The sequence below is a fragment of the Borostomias antarcticus genome (assembly GCF_949987555.1).
Source record: "Borostomias antarcticus genome assembly, chromosome: 6".
In the NCBI taxonomy this organism is placed as follows: domain Eukaryota; kingdom Metazoa; phylum Chordata; class Actinopteri; order Stomiiformes; family Stomiidae; genus Borostomias; species Borostomias antarcticus.
Window position 1 is genome coordinate 2,039,502 of NC_140239.1, and position 18,497 is coordinate 2,057,998.

The window sequence follows — 18,497 nt, forward strand, 5'->3', positions numbered from 1 at the left end:
ACATCAGGAGTTCCTTCGTCCGGTGATTTGGGCGATCTCTGCCTCGCAGACACTCGTCCTCAGCTGGCGAGGTCCTCATTTCATCTCGGAGATTTCGAAAGCGACCATCTTAGACACAGATGTCCAGAATTAGCGTCGCACGGCAGTGCATTTCAAAAGCCACTAATGAGATGCAATTTAAGTATTTGAAGGACATTTGCAGTTTTGCATTAACATCCACTGAAAAATGTCTGCCTGTTGAAATTCTACTGGATTATGTACCGTTGTGTATTGTTGTGGTACATTTTCGGTCAGTTTAGAAACTTTGAGAAACCATCACGGTGTCGCTACATTTTGGTTTTGGCGTTTACCTGGCCCAAAGTTAACGGCGTGTCATGTGTACTCAGTGTCCCCCGCCCCCCTCACCTCTGTCTCTTTTCAACATCCAGAACAAACACGATGAGGGCCCATGGTCCACTAAATCCACTAAATCCTTTCCAAGCAGTGCGACTGTTAGCAGAGGGCCTCACCTGCTCTGCGCTAACCTAAGTTGAGCAACAGCGTCAGGCTTCTAACACAACCAAGGGGTTGGGAGGAGTCATTAAGGAATATCAGACCTTGACGCTAGTGCAGTACTGAAGCTAGTGCAGAACTAGTGCCGACACTCATTTGCTTAATATCAGCTGCAAACAGTCAGTAGAGGCTTTCGGTGGTCACCCTACCACATGCAAACATGATGTTGTTTCTCAATGACAGGACTCTCCCACCTTGAATGTTGCTGTCTTTATGTGTAAGAACATTCTTGTCTAGGGGTTGCAGGTTTCGAGGTCACAGTAGCGACTGTTTGAACGTAGCCTACCACTCTCATGTTAGAGTTCAGAGAGCAGCGTTTGGAAAGCGGACCCTTGGCTAACAATTGGCATTTTGTGACTGATTTGGTTTATTTAAATGAATATAATCTCTGTCTGTTTCACTGACTGACCGAGCTGAGCATGTATCATTTAGCGCGTGTCAGATCCAACAACATTATTTTTGATCTCTTAGTGTATATACCTCGAAAAGTGCCTCACTTCATACTGTATGTAAATATAATCCTTTTCACCCCAAAGGTGCTCTGGGCTGCGAGCGGTCTAAACCGCAGCAGAAAGGTTCTCAATCGCTTTGAGATTGAGAACCGTTGTTTACTGCCTCCAGGATGGTTCCACAGATTCGGTGTGGACCACGAAGGAGGATTCGCACCATGGATTTTGGATGAGTGACAGGGTTCTATGGTTGGTACCGCAGTGTTAACTGTTTGAAACATCGGTGCCAATGTTTTGTCAGGTGTGGAAACTTCAGTGCGTGCCAAAACTATGTTTCCATGGAAACCAGCCAACTCAAGTATAAAAAGCTGTCATAATATGATACAAAATCATTTAATCCTTGAAATAGTTAATCCTGTGGTGCCGGCAGCTCCGACCGACCAGTGTGATTAACAAAAGCAGGGACACACATCTGACAGGGTCTGTGACACGCTGGTTGGACTTTTAGTCTAGAATAATAATACTATGACTTTGTTTTTTTTATTTGTATTAAATAGTATTTGATTTGCTTATAGTTAGTTGGTGATACAGCCAGTGGTTGGTATATCAGAACAAGTTAAATAAACAATCCATGACACTCCCAAATGGACTTTCACCTGTACACATTTGTCTGACCATTTTATTTTGTTTATCTTTATTAAACATGTGCTGTACACAATACGCTACAAATATGTTTGTCGTTTATTTGGCCAGATGTGGAAATATTTGTTCATTGTTATGTTGTTTTGGTCCGTCGGTGCTTGCTGAATTATTTTCATGTGAAATCTTTTGTGTATTATCATTGAGCAAGGCCTTTTCACTCATAATAATAGTTGTCCGTTTTTAGTTGCCAGTATTACATTTTGATTCACAACGTATTAAGTCTGCTGTTTCTGGTCTGAGGTACATTCAAATGAACTGGGTTATGGCTAACTTTGTCTACAATGCTACAGGTATCAAGATCATGGATGAATGTATTCAAATAATCTTCAAATCAAATAAATTTAGTACACTTTGCACACAGTAGATGTACTACACAGTACACATTTAGTGCACTATAAGCAGTGACTTATAGAGAGACCCATGCACTGTGCTTAGTTAGCTTCGAATGCTAAGAAAAAGCCCAGTTAAGTAGCAGTTACTGTATCTTAATGGAGAGCAGCGGCAGCCTAATTAGCACTAATTACTGATGGATTGGGGGAGAGCGACATGCAGCTATGCAAGACTGTAAAAGGCTTGCATAAAGAACCTTTAAGGCGCCATGAACCTTTTTGGGTTAAAAGAAACATTTCAAACTATTTCAATGTTGTCTTTTCCAGGACACTGGCAAGTGTAGGAAAAGAACTCAAAGATAACTTCCTGCAGGCCCTGGCAGAGCGCGAGGAGGCCAACCGCACTGGGAAAATGAATGTGAGTACATTATTACATTATTACAGCACTCCAATTGCTACGCAATGGGATTCCCCCCAAATATTTCTGCCATTCCATTAGGATGGGAACAAAATCCACACTGTGTCAGTTTTGAGTGGAAATGCCCCCCTCCCAGTACCTGCGGAGCCAGCCAGCTGCCCCCCTCCCAGTACCTGTGGAGCCTAGGCCTGTCAAATAAATACTCAAACTTCGTCGTCCACTTTAGGGAAAAAATGCTTCATCAATCTTCTAAATGTAGATTTGATTAGTAGGCTGCTAAGCAGCCTGTCACACAGCCTCCCGAGCCTATCTATCTATCTATCTATCTATCTATCTATCTATCTATCTATCTATCTATCTATCTATCTATCTATCTATCTATCTATCCATCTATCCATCTATCCATCTATCTATCTATCTATCTATCTATCTATCTATCTATCTATCTATCTATCTATCTATGTCTGTCTGTCTGTCTGTCTGTCTGTCTGTCTGTCTGTCTGTCTGTCTGTCTGTCTGTCTGTCTGTCTGTCTGTCTGTCTGTCTGTCTGTCTGTCTGTCTGTCTGTCTGTCTGTCTGTCTGTCTGTCTATCTCTCTCTCTCTCTCTCTATATATATATATATAAAATCCGAGCGCGTCTTTGCGGCAGCCGGCAGGCAACATTGTAAACAAGCACTGAATCTGATCAAGTGGACTGGGACTATAGGGTATTCCTCTTGTTTTGTTTTAAGTTGGCTAGGATATAGGCCTGATAAAGGGACCCTGTTTACACCGAATATCACCCATGCTGACTGGGTATTAATGTTAGTTGAATACTTCAATCCCAGGAAAAATACCGGTTTCCATTGCATTTGTGCTTTCCAGAATAACTGATTCGGGTACACACCTTAAGGGGACCTACACATAGATGACACTTTACCAGTATATTGTCCTTGATTTCAAGGAGGGGAAAATAATGTCTGTATTTCCATGACAGAGAGCTCACGTTGTCAGAACCATAGCCAGAACTGTCAGTCCTGTGGGCTGGGGATTGTTGATGCATTGTGCACGGGTGACGTTGGCGTTAGATCATAAACAGGAAATGTACAGTAGGCTATTTGTCCATTGCGCAAAAGTAACAAGCCCATTTAAATTTCAGTAACTGTAACTGCGTTATTTTAATTTGAAAAGCAACTCGTTACATTACTAGTTACTGCCAAAAGTAGTGGCGTTACAGTAACATGTTACGTTGTACTTTGTAACACGTTACTCCCAACTGTTGAATCCTGTAAACAGACGGACACGAAAGTTCTTTTGGTGCATGCTCACGACAATAGGTGGCGAGCGCCCTCTTGTGGTCAGAAGTGGTTCCTTTGTACGTGTCATTTTCCATGCAGAATTAGATAATAGAAATAATTGAATAATATTTGATTTTCGGAAAATATTTCAGAGAGAAAGCCGAATATGATTTCTGAGGTGAGTTGACAGGCCTAGTGGAGCCAGCCAGCTGCCCCGCGCCCCTGCACCACCCAGTCAGCCCTCTCCCTGCTGCCCCACTCCCCTGCACCACCCAGTCAGCCCTCTCCCTGCTGCCCCACTCCCCTGCCCCACCCAGTCAGCCCTCTCCCTGCTGCCCCACTCCCCTGCCCCACCCAGTCAGCCCTCTCCCTGCTGCCCCACTCCCCTGCCCCACCCAGTCAGCCCTCTCCCTGCTGCCCCACTCCCCTGCCCCACCCAGTCAGCCCTCTCCCTGCTGCCCCACTCCCCTGCCCCACCCAGTCAGCCCTCTCCCTGCCCCACCCAGTCAGCCCTCTCCCTGCTGCCCCACTCCCCTGCCCCACCCAGTCAGCCCTCTCCCTGCTACCCCACCCAGTCAGCCCTCTCCCTGCTACCCCACCCAGTCACCCCCTCCCTGCTGCCCCACTCCCCTGCCCCACCCAGTCACCCCCTCCATGCTGCCCCACTCCCCTGCCCCACCCAGTCAGCCCTCTCCCTGCTACCCCACCCAGTCAGCCCTCTCCCTGCTGCCCCACTCCCCTGCCCCACCCAGTCACCCCCTCCATGCTGCCCCACTCCCCTGCCCCACCCAGTCAGCCCTCTCCCTGCTGCCCCACTCCCCTGCCCCACCCAGTCAGCCCTCTCCCTGCTGCCCCACTCCCCTGCCCCACCCAGTCAGCCCTCTGCCTGCTACCCCACCCAGTCAGCCCTCTCCCTGCTGCCCCACTCCCCTGCCCCACCCAGTCAGCCCTCTCCCTGCTGCCCCACTCCCCTGCCCCACCCAGTCAGCCCTCTCCCTGCCACCCTGCCTAGCCAGGCCAAGGCCGGATAAGAACAAAAACATTATTACATTTCTGAGCCCTAAAATACCTTATTACTCCTCAGAGTGAATTAGTTCATGTCTGGATTATTTTAGTCCCACTGGGTTTTTCTCCCCAGACAGGCCTCGTCTCCCACCATACGCAGCCGGTCCGCCGGTCTTTCCTCAGGCCTCCGCCAGCAGCTTATAGTTCTACACCTACATGTGTTATTGTGTATAATATAGCAGTCGATTTATTTATATCTCCGCCAATAGGTTTACTTGGCACCTCCTTTGTCCGCGGACCTTGTCACAGGGTTTATTTACCCCCATCACTCCGGCTCTGTTCAGACATTAATCCTCAATGCTAATGCATTAGCTCAAGAAAAGGCCGGAGCATTGTACAAATAGACACAGTGGAACACCTCAGGGCTTCGGGGGGTGTCACACATGCTTTCTTTTCAGTTACATACATAAATTCACGGGTGGGGGGGGGCGTGGTGTAAAAACAAAGTTATCTGAAGATATTAATCAGTGGAGCGCATATCCCTGGAAAAACACAACACATTCTGTAGTCCACATTCTCCAGCACTAGCTGTCACTTACGGGCGTTTTTTTTCAAATTCCTGCACATTTAATTGTTGGAAGGATTTCCAATAAGGACATAGGAGATTTAGCTAATCTTCTTGTGTTACAAGATATAATTGATCTATTTGAAATTGTTCTAGACTATTCGGGTGTGTTATGCAGGATTTATGCAGTGAATGGTTTGATATGGTTGGACCTTGGTGAAATGGGCTAGTTTGTCAACCGAGCAACCAGCTGGTCAGCCTGCTTCAGTTCATTTAATGCTGTTACATTCTTCTAGCTGAACTTACAGTTTTGTCCATTTTTTAGCTGTGCAGAAAAGCAGGTTTCCAGTCGAACGTGGTGGGTTCCCCTAGTCTGGCCCACCACAGCCCAGCAGAGGCTCCGGCCTGGCCCAGCTGAGAGACCTGTTAGCCCGGGTGATAGATGAGCTTCCCTTCCAGGGGGAACCCTGCTCTCTCCGTAATGGAACCGGGGATGAAAAGAGACCTGTGAGAGGACTTAACCTCCCATGTCAGGGCTAACTGTTTATTATGACTGCTAGCATTACGTTTCACATCAGCCAGGCCCAGGGCCCACTCGGCATGGTTAGAATACCAGCGCTTTTGGAGAAATTAGATGTGAAATAGTCCAAAATACAACGGGGGGGGGGGGGGGGGCGGGGGGGGTTGAGGGCGGGACCGTGCTCAGCATTGTTCCTGCAGAGGGCCGGCTGGTGGTGATAGGTTGTGAATGAATCACCCCTGGGTCGATGGGGGCAGGGCCCGGAGAGAAAAGGGGGTTTGGTTTGACCTCCCTTTACCTGCCCCTATGGGATTGGCAATTATCAGATCACATGAGATGCAGCGAGGGGAGCAGAGGTAGAACCACTAGACACAGATTTTTCCCACTGGATGTTGACTGTGTAAACAGTCCCGACGCAGAAGCCCCCTTTCTCCGGGCTTCTCAGACCCGCCTCGCCGAAGCCGCTAGAAAGACTTGGTTACAGCTTGTTCCTTTCACAGATATTCAAAGAAACCACTGTAGCCCGGGCCGAAAAAAAAAAAAAGAAGCTGTGAATCAAGCACTGTCTAATATACCTCTTCCTGTGTTTAGAAAAGAGAGGGGAAAAAAAACGGCAGAACAAAATATCGTGTTGTGTATCACCAACAATATTATGCTGACACGATCTCTCCCCCCCTTTCTGTTTCCCCCCCACTAAAGTGCTTCCTCTGATGAAAAATTGTGCTGGAAAAATGTTTATCCCCCCACCCACCCCCCCCTCTGTTTAAAATCAAACCCACATTTGAGCACTTAATACCTCTTCTCTTGGAAACTGTTTGAGTAACAGGTAATCTTAATACAGTTTGACGAGGCTTGACCTCGTTGGTATGTTTACGTTACTTAAATGTATTCCAGCCAACATTTGCCCATGTGTGGGCATATACGAGATATACTGTACGTGGCTTTATAACGGCCCATACATTCTCCTTATGGATTATTATTTTTTTACCAGCTGTGGAAAATGAAATTTAATGTAGAGCGAATGGCCTTTTATATTCATGTTTACATCGTAAAACAAGTAACAGATTTAGCTATAAAAGTGTATATATATATATATATATATATATATATATATATATATATATATAACAACAATAGTAGGTCATATCCAGGGGTAGGAAACATTGCTGGGAATCAAAGGCAAGACAATTTCCATTTCATTTACAGGTCCACACCCATGTTAACTATCAGATGTCATTACAGTTCCTCCAGGAAATATAATCACCATTTGTACGGTCTTAGCAACCAAAGGAGCTAGTTAATTACCAAACTGACTTGTTATCATACTATTGTTTCACTGTAGTTGTCAAGTTCATGTAAGACAGACTGAGAATAGGCCCTAAAGTCCAAAATAGTACTTTAAATGGTACTTTAAATTGACTATTGACAATTCACTTTGAGTCAAATGTTTGCCCAAGTTAGTTTCTGCAATGACCTGAGCTTTTTCTCACTACGCTGAACATTCAAATCCAATGAGCCTCTTTCAATGAGCATGAGCACTATTTAAAGTCAGTATTGCGGTTGTTGAGATCACTGAATATTGTCACCCCGATCAACACTGCTTTTATATAGAGGTGTCACATGAACTTTCTGTCAAGAGTGCACCGATTGTGAATCAGGACCACCTATCAGGGCTGTTCATGGTTGATAGATCAATATCGTACTTTCCCTTCATGTGGGAGGCATTGCTCCGCGCTGTGTGAGAAAAGGCTGTTGTATGACCAGCAATCTTCTTGACCAAAGAGCAGAACACCACTTATTTTCATGTCTTTTCTTCTTGCAATGCAGTTAAACACAACCCTTAGCCTAGATTCTAGGCTATACTATGTTTCTAGAATGTTCAGCAACAGAATTAGTCATAGCCCAAATTCAACAAAACATGGTTGGGATTTTTTCCCCTCCCTTGACCTCACTTGGGCCTGAAGTCCTGTTCATGAAAGAGACCCGTTAAAGTCTAATCTTTGATAAGGTTCAATAACGGACCACCCAGTGGTGTAAGGTATACTGGGCAGCCCTCCCTTTGAGCTCTCCTGAAGGGCTGTTGAAACACATGGCTTGGGTAGCGCAGCCCGAGGAAGCCCCTAGCCTCACTGCTTAGGCCAGGGGATCAGCCCCCGTAACACATTCCAGGTCCGAACGTCCCCTCGGCCAATTACAAGGCTTTCCCCTAATCACAAGGAAAACACTTCTCCTTCCACACTTGTTATTCACTTTCTACCCGTGATTCTAAGAATGATTCTTATGCTCAATGTTTGTTCATTTCAGTTTATTGTATAGAATGTAAAAATCAAGACAGAGTGAGTTTATTTTTTTTTCCCAAACTGGAGGGCTATGGCCATGTTAGCTCGGTTGAAGCCAGGCCAAAGTCTATATTGTACCTGCAGTATGCACACATTCACAGTTTTGTGTAACCGTGTTCCGGGAATCCAAGATTTTGGCCAACAACATCTTTGAGTAATCCGACATTTATTCACTAGTTTGTTTGGACTCAAGACTTGACGTCAATTTTTTTTTGTTTGTCTAACTTTAGATTATTCTATAATATCACGCCTGCACGCATTATTGTGAGCTCAACCAGCAGACATTGCTCAAAAGATCCCCAAGCTAATTTATCATGCTATATCCATCATTGTTTGGTGGTAATGATACAGAACTGTTGGAAACGAGAGGAAAAGAAGGGACAGAAATGTGTGTCATCTTTCTTCCATTCATCAAGGAGTCACCCTGTTATCCTCCTTTTATGTGACACTCAGCCTTTCAAGTCAGGTTGAAATTACACCTGTCAGTGTCTACACATCCTGGTCACTCTATCTTCCCCCGACCCCCAGAAGCGTCACAAAAGATGGATAGGGGAAGGGACTCTTAATGAACTGCCCCGTCTTCCCTTTGTGTCTGGGCCGCACGCCCCCCTCTCTATCTCCTCTCTAACACGCTTGCTCTGGATGTTTTGCAAAGCCAGAGGCCGCATGCCTTCCGAATTAGGTGCAAAATAATAACTTCACTCTAGTTAAACGCTTTTTTTCTGTTTTGGTCGTGACGAACACCCGGCCTCTGGGCTGTTTGAACAACTCCCGACGCCCACGTTATCTTTCTCATCAGCTGAGCCTGTAAGCCCTTCCCGCCTGGCCAGCACTGTGGGGGTTTTCTTCAGCTGGCCCTGTTGCGAAAGCACCTCCGCTGCCAGAAGTCACACACAAACAAAAGGTGCACCTGGGCAGGTTTTGCCTTATTTACACTGGGTAAGGAGTTACGATTTAGAAAAAAAAAAATCAAATCCAGGTCACACCTGCACAGAACGCCGGAGGGTGTTCATTGTTGGAGGTACACATGTGAAATGGTAGGTGTCCCACTACACTACCAACCCCCTTTTTTGGGGGGTTTGCCGGAGGATTTGATGATGTCAGAGGTGACATTGCGCCATCAAATTGAAATAGCCTACGGTACCATGTTCTTATTTAACCTCTGAAACAGTGAATTGACTTTTAAAAGTTGATTTATTGCAGATATTGTGCAGCTGCTCAAGGCAGAGATGGTACGATTATTCTACTGTCGTACTGTTATGAGCCTAAATGGACATATTGTTTGCCTAATGTTACTTTGCATCCATGTAAAAAGGTAGGCTAGAACATGCATAATTTTGATGTGATCTACAGTAAATCTTGTTCTCCACCATGATTAATGATTCTTCGGATATGCAATATACCCTGAAAGTAAATATTAATGGGCAATATTGATGGCAAAATGGTTAGGTTTCGTTTGTCATTTTTCAAGCCATCACTTCATTGGTAGTGAAAGGGAAATTAATCATTAAAAACAAAGCACCTGGCAAACCATGCCTCACCATGAAGTGTGCATGAGTACAATCACTCTGGCCACGCCCACAAAGCTATCACTCTGGCCACGCCCACAAAGCTATCGCTGAGGCAGTCGGTTTGTTGTGTGACAAAGAAACAACCGTTTTTTAATTTCAGTGAATTGAAACTCCCCAAGCCTCAGTGTTCCACCATGATTTATGATCAAAGTCTCCCACAGGTTTTAACACTGGGCGACTTAGATTCGGTTTAAAATAATCTATAGAATTATAACATTTCCCCTTCATTTACATTTCGTTTTAATTTTAGGAGGCCAGAGATTTTGTTAACCCACCCCCAGCCCCACCCTTATAGCCGGGGTATTTAGCGGTTGGTTTTAGCTGCGTGTCCCTCGCCCTTGGGGACTTCCTGTACAAAGGAAGCGTTTGTCTTTGGTCCGCGGACCCAGCCGGGGCTGTATTGATAAGCCCCGTCGCTATAGATAATAAGGTGGTCAGTCATGCAGCCCAGAGATCAAGTATAGCATTGAAATTAAAGAGGACTTCCCAGCCCTATTGCATTACAGGCCGTGTGTGAGTCCCTGCTGTCCGGCCCTTTGTCCCTGTCATGGGCAGTAAAACAACAATAGCAAGTTTGATTTCAAAGCGCCAGGCCAACGTGGACGGCCCGGGAAAGGAAAGAGTCCTGCAGGGCTATCGGATGACCTTGACTTGAATGCTGTCACGGGGTTTTTTGAAGAGGTGGGTACCCGGCCCCACCAGTTTGTGACCCATCCATCAAGGGAACAAAAGAGCACTTTTTGTGTGGAGAATCCGCCATTGTGATGTGTGAGAATAGTACAGGTTTGGCTGACCTTCGTTGTTTCACAGGGATTTGAAATGAAAATGAAAAATCTTCCAAATATATTCAACTTGGATCTATTTCTTGAGAGAAACACTTTTTTTGGAGAGCAATGATACAGTATTACTTGGGTTTGACCTGTTCACTTGCTCTGTTTTCTCACACTTGCAGCACTAGAAGAAAGCCATAACATTTCATATTATTATTGGCCGATTACAAGATACACATTTCATGGCTGGTGTCTGAGTCTATAAAAAGATAGGGATAGCCAAAGCATTATGTCTTGTGTTGGCCCAATATGCACATTTTGCAGCTGTGCCACATTTCAGAATACCATATATGCCATAGAGGCATCGAGAGAGAAAAACAGATGAAAAAGTATTTTCAGAGAGCAATTGAGAAATTCCTCTCCATATGCTAAAATAGAATCTGATCTCTCCACATAGTCGCACATATTTGAAGTGATTGGGCCTAACTGAGGTTTCATCCTGAAGCCCCAGCTGTCATTAATGGCCGGCAGGGCTGAGGGTTTTCCCATGCGGCCTAATATTTTGCCCTCAATGAAAGAGCAATAAATGTAACATTTAAGATATTGGAATTACAAACACCCGGTCCCCCAGAGAACATATTTGGAAGGATGTCAGCCTGCGGGCGAATGAAATGCCAGTTCCCCCGCGAAATCAAATCCACACACAATCTGGCGTGCCCGTCCTGGCGTGCACGGGGGCGACCCTTGCCTCTTTTATTTTTGCCACCGACACCGAGTGCCTGGAAGTGGCCCTCTTTAACGATTTCCTCCGCTCCGCCCTTTTAATGAGCAGCTGCAGGGACCCCGAGACATCATCCCAGATATGTGGCCTCTGGACCGTTTTCAGAGCCAATGAAAAGGGATACACTTAATCTAATCTCTCCAGCCTGTCTCAGGGCTCTCTCTCCGTTCGCACGTTTCTTTTTTGGTGGGGGGGGGGGGGGGGGGTTGGAAGGGGTGGTTCTTCTAATACATTCGGAACTCATTTGGGTTGTGGACCGTCCCCGGCGAAACATCTATCATCTGGGTTTGCTCTCAGGACGATGGGGAGTTGTAATAGGCTTTGTACTTTGTATCAAAGGAACGATTCCATTATGTGGAGGCCATCTGGGAGTTGCAGGACTTTATGAAGTACGAATGTAATGCTCTGCTCTTCTAAGGAGCTCATTTTGGCTGCCATGGGAGATTTATAGGGAGGGAGATGATTGTACGGATTCTGGTATTTTCTTTAGGTATTAGGGGTTGTCTCTGGTGCATTGTTCTCTATTAGCCTAAGACCCTACACTAAGTCACAGGCAAAAGGGTCCCCCAAGGAGAGCTAGCTCTGCTCTGACAACAGCACTGTGCCCACGACAGCAGCACATGACATCACACATACCAGCGGGCGTTGTCAATCAGCCACTGATTGAGCTGTTTGTCTTCTGCGGAGTCTCACAGCGGGAAATGTCTCACCCTGCAACAGATAATGGGGCCCTCGTTTCAAGACCCCCGTCACCTGATATGTTATGTAATCCACAGCCTACTGGAGTGGATAGGGGACTGGCAAAGTCTCACTTTATCTGGACTCTTAACATAAATGGGCCCCTTTGTCCTCCCTGACATTGTAATTACTTCTACAACCAGGGAGGTTGTCTCCCGAGAGTGTGTGTGGGGCGTCTTACTACAGACAGACTAGAATCTAATGTCATTACATGTATTTTGATTGGTAAAGGTTGGGGATAGAATATGTGGTTTTACATTGTAATCAAGGGCTCTTATCTGACCACTTTTCGGAGGCAATGTGTGTAGTGTAATGGCAGTTCACAAATTTGATGTCTGAATTCACTACGTCACCCCAAAATGTAGAGAATTACTCTAAAAGCAATTGCCGAATACAGCAAAACAATTAAATGTACTCTATCTCAAGATACTGCCTTTAAATGTTTTTTCGACATAGGTGGAGTCTGTTCCTGAAAGAAAACCAAACAACGTATCAACAATATGACAATAACAACATACCAACAATATGACAATAACAACATACCGCAGACCAGGTGGGCTATGATGTGTGACTCACTGGACACCGACGTTTCTTTTTGAACTTTCCTCTTGCCCACTCAAAGACATCAGCACCATCTTTGTTTGCACTATGGCACTGGGGTTGAGATCAGGCGTTCCTGGTATCAAACATCCTTTACATCCTCTTCCCTCTGCATGCCTTTCATCCCCAGCCACTTGATAGCTTCAGAGTGCACCTGCTTATCTGCTCTGGCAGTGGAATCTTGTCTCATCTACTCGCGGACATCGTGATGTTGTTATTCCTGCAACTCCCATCCGCAGCCATCATTTGTCAGGTTGACACACGGCACATGTGCTCGCTTACGTGTAAGGAACCATTTAACCTCTGTGTTAAGAAGCACGGCGAGGTTCCTGGCTCGTCCCTCAAGGAATGTACACCTGCCGCGCGTAGGGAGGCTGTGTTTTTGACTGTTGAAGCTGGACATCAACACTGTGTTGTCTTGTAGATTGAGAGCACCATCCCTTGACATTGTGAGGATAGGCCTCCTGGGCCCAAGTGAGGTGCAGGGATTTTGCTCTCGGAGCAGTATTTCCAACTGACCCTTCATGTTCTGATGTGAATTCTAGAGAGAGCACATGAAAGAAACTGGACCCTATGAGTGATGACTTGGATTAAATTTGTGTTTGAAAGGCCTGCATTGCCAGAAAACGTGTGCTGCCAAGGGGGAAAAGCAGAGGTACTTAATTGATATTGTGAAATGTAAACTCAAATGGACCACCGTGTTGCTGGAGTTTGGCAGATGCGTTGTGTCGACAAATGTTGCAGGTGGAACCACACCAAGAGCAAAATAGCACTAGTGTCAACAGATCAGGCAACCCTGCTGATTTCTCGCTCAATCCATAATTCAACATTTCTGGGCCCGTAGGAATTGACTTACCGTATTTCATTCCTCTTGCTTTCAGTACATGATCATTACTCAGCCAAGGCTACTTGATTAGCTCTTCCAGGTTCAGTCCCAGAACATTGCAGAGCAGTTATTTGAGCGTCTAGGCCGACCTAACTAATACGTAACAATTTAAGGTATGTAAAGTGGGAGGTGGATATTCTGAAAGGATGTGTCTGAAGACAAGTCTTTGCCCAGCACTGATGCATACCTCTGGGTTATTTGACAAAGCAAGATTAATACGCTCACCAGATAACATTCCAAATTGTAATATAATAAATAAAGAAAAGCATAGAGAGAGAAAATTAAGACAAAATGTGTATTTTATAATAACAGGATTCTTTGTGGCCACAATTTTCACAATTTATCCTACTTTAAACTTAGAGTAGCAGCATTTTGCAAGATTACATTACATCAAATTACATTCATTTAGCTGACACTTTTATCCAAAGCGACTAACAATAATTAGTTAACGTAGGAAAAGCCTTGCCAGAACTCACAAGTGCATCTCCTTTCTAAAACAAGTGACTAAGAGCATAATCTAGTACTGAAGGCAAAGTGCAAGAATAGCAATCTAAAATACAATAGGTGCTTAAGAGGGAGGATCGTTGTAGTACTTCTTGAAGAGGTGAGTTTTGAGCCTGCGGTGAAAGATGGGCAGCGACTCTGCTGTCCTAACGTCAGTGGGCAGTTCGTTCCACCACTGCGGGGCCAGGACAGAGAAGAGCCGTGGCCGTGTCGATCGACCGCCTGGGCCTCGGGAGTGACGGGGCAACCAGTCGCCCCGCGGTGGCAGAGCAGATTTTATCAAAGTGACAGTAACTGGCCAAGTTATTGATCCAACTTTGTACATTCCAAAGGGGAGGTGGAATCGGCAGGGATATCAAGAGTGGCCAGACCTGTTTGTGGTGAAAGCTGGGTTTTCTTGATCTGCGAAGTAGGCTTACGCTCACACGCTCTTAGCAACACACCAAGCACATTCTTTGGAATCTTCTTTGTTTTATCACTACACACTGGTCTGCTTGGCTGGGTATTATTCCACCTGAGTAAATACTGCGCGGCATCTCTCCCACTTAGGTCACATGTCTTCCAGAGGCAGGCCCCGCCCCCACCATCCCTCTCTCCCAATCTCCAGGCCAATAACAGTCTCAGCACTCCCTACGATCTGAGGGGATTCAGGGGAAGTGCAGGAATGCATGTTTTTGATTCATATCTTGAAAAGACCAGCTGCTTACCACAAGTGGTTTCATATAGAGTGTATGGTCATATCTGTGGCTTTTTTCCTCCCTCAAAGTAGATCCCATCTACTCTCCAACGAATTGAGCTCATAGTTTAGGTTCGAGTTTCTGATTTGCCAAATTCTCCGCATATTTTTGTCTCATTGTAATGCATACTAACTAACAGGTGTATAGAGGCCCTGCCAGATATGGAGATGGTTTGAAATAGACTTGTGCTCATTGCCAACAAATGAAGTGATATTATTGACATTTTTGGGCACAAACCTCAAATAGTCCCTTACTGAAATATGGCAGTGAATTCCTGTTACTCATTCACATGAGCCTAAGAGCGTGTCATTCTGTACCAGAGGTTCTTAGCAACTAGCCTCTAGCACCAGCCTTTGAAATGGAAAGCTGCTTTTAATGTGATTTTCTTGTCATGCATGTCATTGGCAATACTAAATGAATAGCATGGTATGTTATTGGCTTAGTCTGTGAACTCTCATATTGGAACAAGGGTGTAGGTGGTTGCCGTTTGCATGCTGCAATGCTGCAATGTTTAGGCTACTTGAAATTATAGATCTTGTTTCAGCAAGTACATTATTTTTTTCAATGTTTGCATTTGCATGCACATTCAGCCAATGTGAGCAAACAAGTTCAGCTTAGTTATGATGATGATTAGCCCACATCGTTGTACTTGTGTCTATTGCAACCTAGCATTATGTGTAGAACCAATGAGGAATGCAAGAACGGGGATGAATAGCACTTGCTGCAATATCCGAACCCAACAGGGCCACGTGTTAGAGCCATTTCTTTTATCAGTATTAGTCTATTTGCAGTATAGGTGGGAACTGATAAACCTATTTGTTGTAATGATCCCTGCAGCAAGACAAACAGAAGATTGAGAATTTTCACACCCACGTTTGCTTCAGAAACAATAGGTAACTTATTCATATTATGTGAGTTGCCTATTTGTATTTGAATGACTTAACATGGATTTAAAGTTAGATAAATCCATGTTTTGAGATTGATAGTCACTATCACCTATCACTATCACAGTCAGTGCAAGAACAGGCCATAATAACCAAAGTAGAACATTCTCGCATTGTGTTTTATTGTGCAGATTACAAGTGCTTTTGTGTACAGAAAAGTAGCCTATGGATGCAATATACAAAACTAAGCACAAAACAAAATTTTGAAAAAGACAAAATAATGTCTCAAAACATTGGAATTGCTAGGCCACAGATTTTCACCTTTGCCAATAGACCTACAAATTGATTTGCAAAAAAGTAAAAGAATAGTCCCTTCTACTCAAGGGCCCTACTACTATCCAGATCCTGAGTTTACAGCTTGAGGTGCTTCCTTGCTTGTTTGGTCCTTGTTCTACAGGTTAGGAGGATTCTCATACGTTAGTGTAGTGGTTAGGTGCATTGTGGGTACAGTTATTGTCCCCCACCAGATGGAAATCGGAGGGGGGATATTAAAACTGTCTCTGTCTGTCCATCCATCCTTTCGTCCATCCATTTGTATGTCCATTACACAAGATGTCCCAGAGCCCACCACTAGGGGTGCTAGCCACAGAGCTTCTATGATAGCTGCTATGTGTTTTTAAAAGCGCACTGAGTGCGATTCAAACCTATTTGGAACTAGGAATGGTGCTTGGAGAGCACCGACCTCCTCCCATGAATGCATTCGTGGCTCTGTGCATGTGCATGTGTGTGCGAGCAGACATGTTTGGTATTGCAGCGTTCGTTAGGTTGAGTGTTTATTTCCGTCCAAACCCTGTGTCTCTGTGACCTTCCCATGTCCAGATATGGCTGTTTTAAACCCCCCATTGACAATGAATGGGGTAAATTTTTCACTCTTGAGCCTTAGTTCAAAAAATGAATGGATGCCCCCCCCCCATGATGTGGATCCGCTCCAAAATTTAATGGCTTCCAAGTTTGCCCATGACACACCCTTCCACCGAGTTTCATGTAAATCAGTCTTATAGTTTTTACATAAAACATTACCTCTCACCCTGCACATTCACCGCGGTGGAGGTAATAACACAGTACATGTATAATGTGTGAGCCTGGCATTCGATGCAGTTGTGCCTGACTGTTAAGGGAGGTGAACGGGACGTCGTCACAAACCTACCAACGATTCGCTGATTGGCTAAATCCAGCTGGTGAAACCCAGCTGCTCACAAACAGCAGCCATGATGCACCGTGAGTAGTAGTTGTGCCCGTTGCAGTTTCATCAGCAGAATACACCTGCTAACGCCTGGATGACCTGCTTCTACTGCTTCACTGACACAAATGGCGAAACATCACTGGTGGTCTGTGGGGTTTCCAGAGCAGCGCACGTGGCCCTAGGTTTGCATAATACACGAAAAAACAGCCCATATTGCAACGCACACAAGAATGTCTCAAAAGCGTTGCAGTGAGTAAACCTCTGGAACTCCACGAGCTTCGCAGATGATATGCTCAACTGCACGATGAACACGGCCAGTAATGACCAATGAGCTCCCTCGGTGGGTTTGAGGCAACAATAGGGAGGAGGCCGTTTCCAAACTCATCAAAGGCTCGCTGAAGACAATAAGCATGCTGTTTACGAGCGGAGCCGAGGGGAAAGCTAAAATAAAGTTCAAATATTACAACGGTTTGTTTACTTAATACATCCACGGTTTACTTCCTGGTTGCGCTTTGCGTGAATTGTGTGGCGTCGCGAGACTGGACTACGACAATTACAGCTCTTGCGCAAAACACCTTTCAATGGAAACACCTGCAAGTCACAATTGTACTTTGTCGAAACTTTAGAAATACCGCTTTTATTTTGCGAAAAAGTGTAATGGAAACGCAGCTATTGATGTCAGGAGGCCTAAAGGGGACCTCACTCGGTGTGAGCACCAAAACCAGATGTGAGACCATACCATTTACAACAGCCATTGAGCTGGACCCTGCCAACACTACTGTTAATCAATGGTAGCTATGCTTTAAACTTAAATATGTGACTTTTTAAAGCATTCCTTAATAACCCGCCCTCTCCCCACGTCACTTATCTAGTGTTTCTCTGGTTGTGTCATCGCGTCCCACTTGACTTTTCTGTATCAGCTTGGTATTCCAGCCACCATCTGGCAGGGCTGATACCGCAGCGGTGGCTTGGCTGTCCCCTTCGTTTCGCCTCTCACGCCCGACAAAAATCCGCTCGTCTTGTCTTGAGAGAACAACACACACACAGGCCCATATCACGTGGTTGCGAAACCAGGAAAAGACTGAAAAGATAAACATGTTTTTGCTCCCAGGAACATTAAACGCTGCTCGCATTAGGCCAGAAAAACGATGGTGTTGTCGCAGACCATAAAGCCCTTTCTGGGTTATTCTAGAGCCACTGAAAGCCCAGATCAAAGGAAATCACAGTCTCTATTATTCTTTTACTCTCGCAGGGCCGAACTGAAGTGCATTTCATGGTTTAGAAAACATAGTGAAAACACTGTGAATTCCCTGTGCCGCTATGCGAAAGCCACAGTCACTGGGTCTCATGGCAAGCCCGCAAGGAAGCTTCTCAGTAGAGCTCCAGGCCAAGTAAAACAGAATCATGTTTGAACACCTATTTCCACTGGGAGGAGGGGGGGAGGGGGGGGTTCTCCAAAGCTTTAATCAGGATCTTAAAAACAGTCGAGCCTTTGATAAAGACTCTGCCCTGGACATTTATCTTATTCCTCTGAAGGGTACACTGGCTTATGTCATCCACTTTGATCCTGCTACGGGGAACATGCTGTAGGACACGGCCTATCTCCTCCAGAGAGCTGCAGCCGAT

General features: G+C 45.2%; 1 protein-coding gene across 1 annotated transcript in view; it reads left to right on the plus strand.

The window, feature by feature from the left end:
- The window catches only part of cfap299 (cilia and flagella associated protein 299), a gene marked incomplete at its 5' end in the record, with an annotated part of 78,618 nt that overhangs the window by 19,934 nt on the left and 40,187 nt on the right, over positions 1-18,497 (plus strand). The window contains one exon of the mRNA XM_084440404.1: positions 2,360-2,450. Coding sequence (XP_084296530.1) covers positions 2,360-2,450 — 91 coding nt within the window. The remainder of the gene's footprint in view (positions 1-2,359; positions 2,451-18,497) is intronic.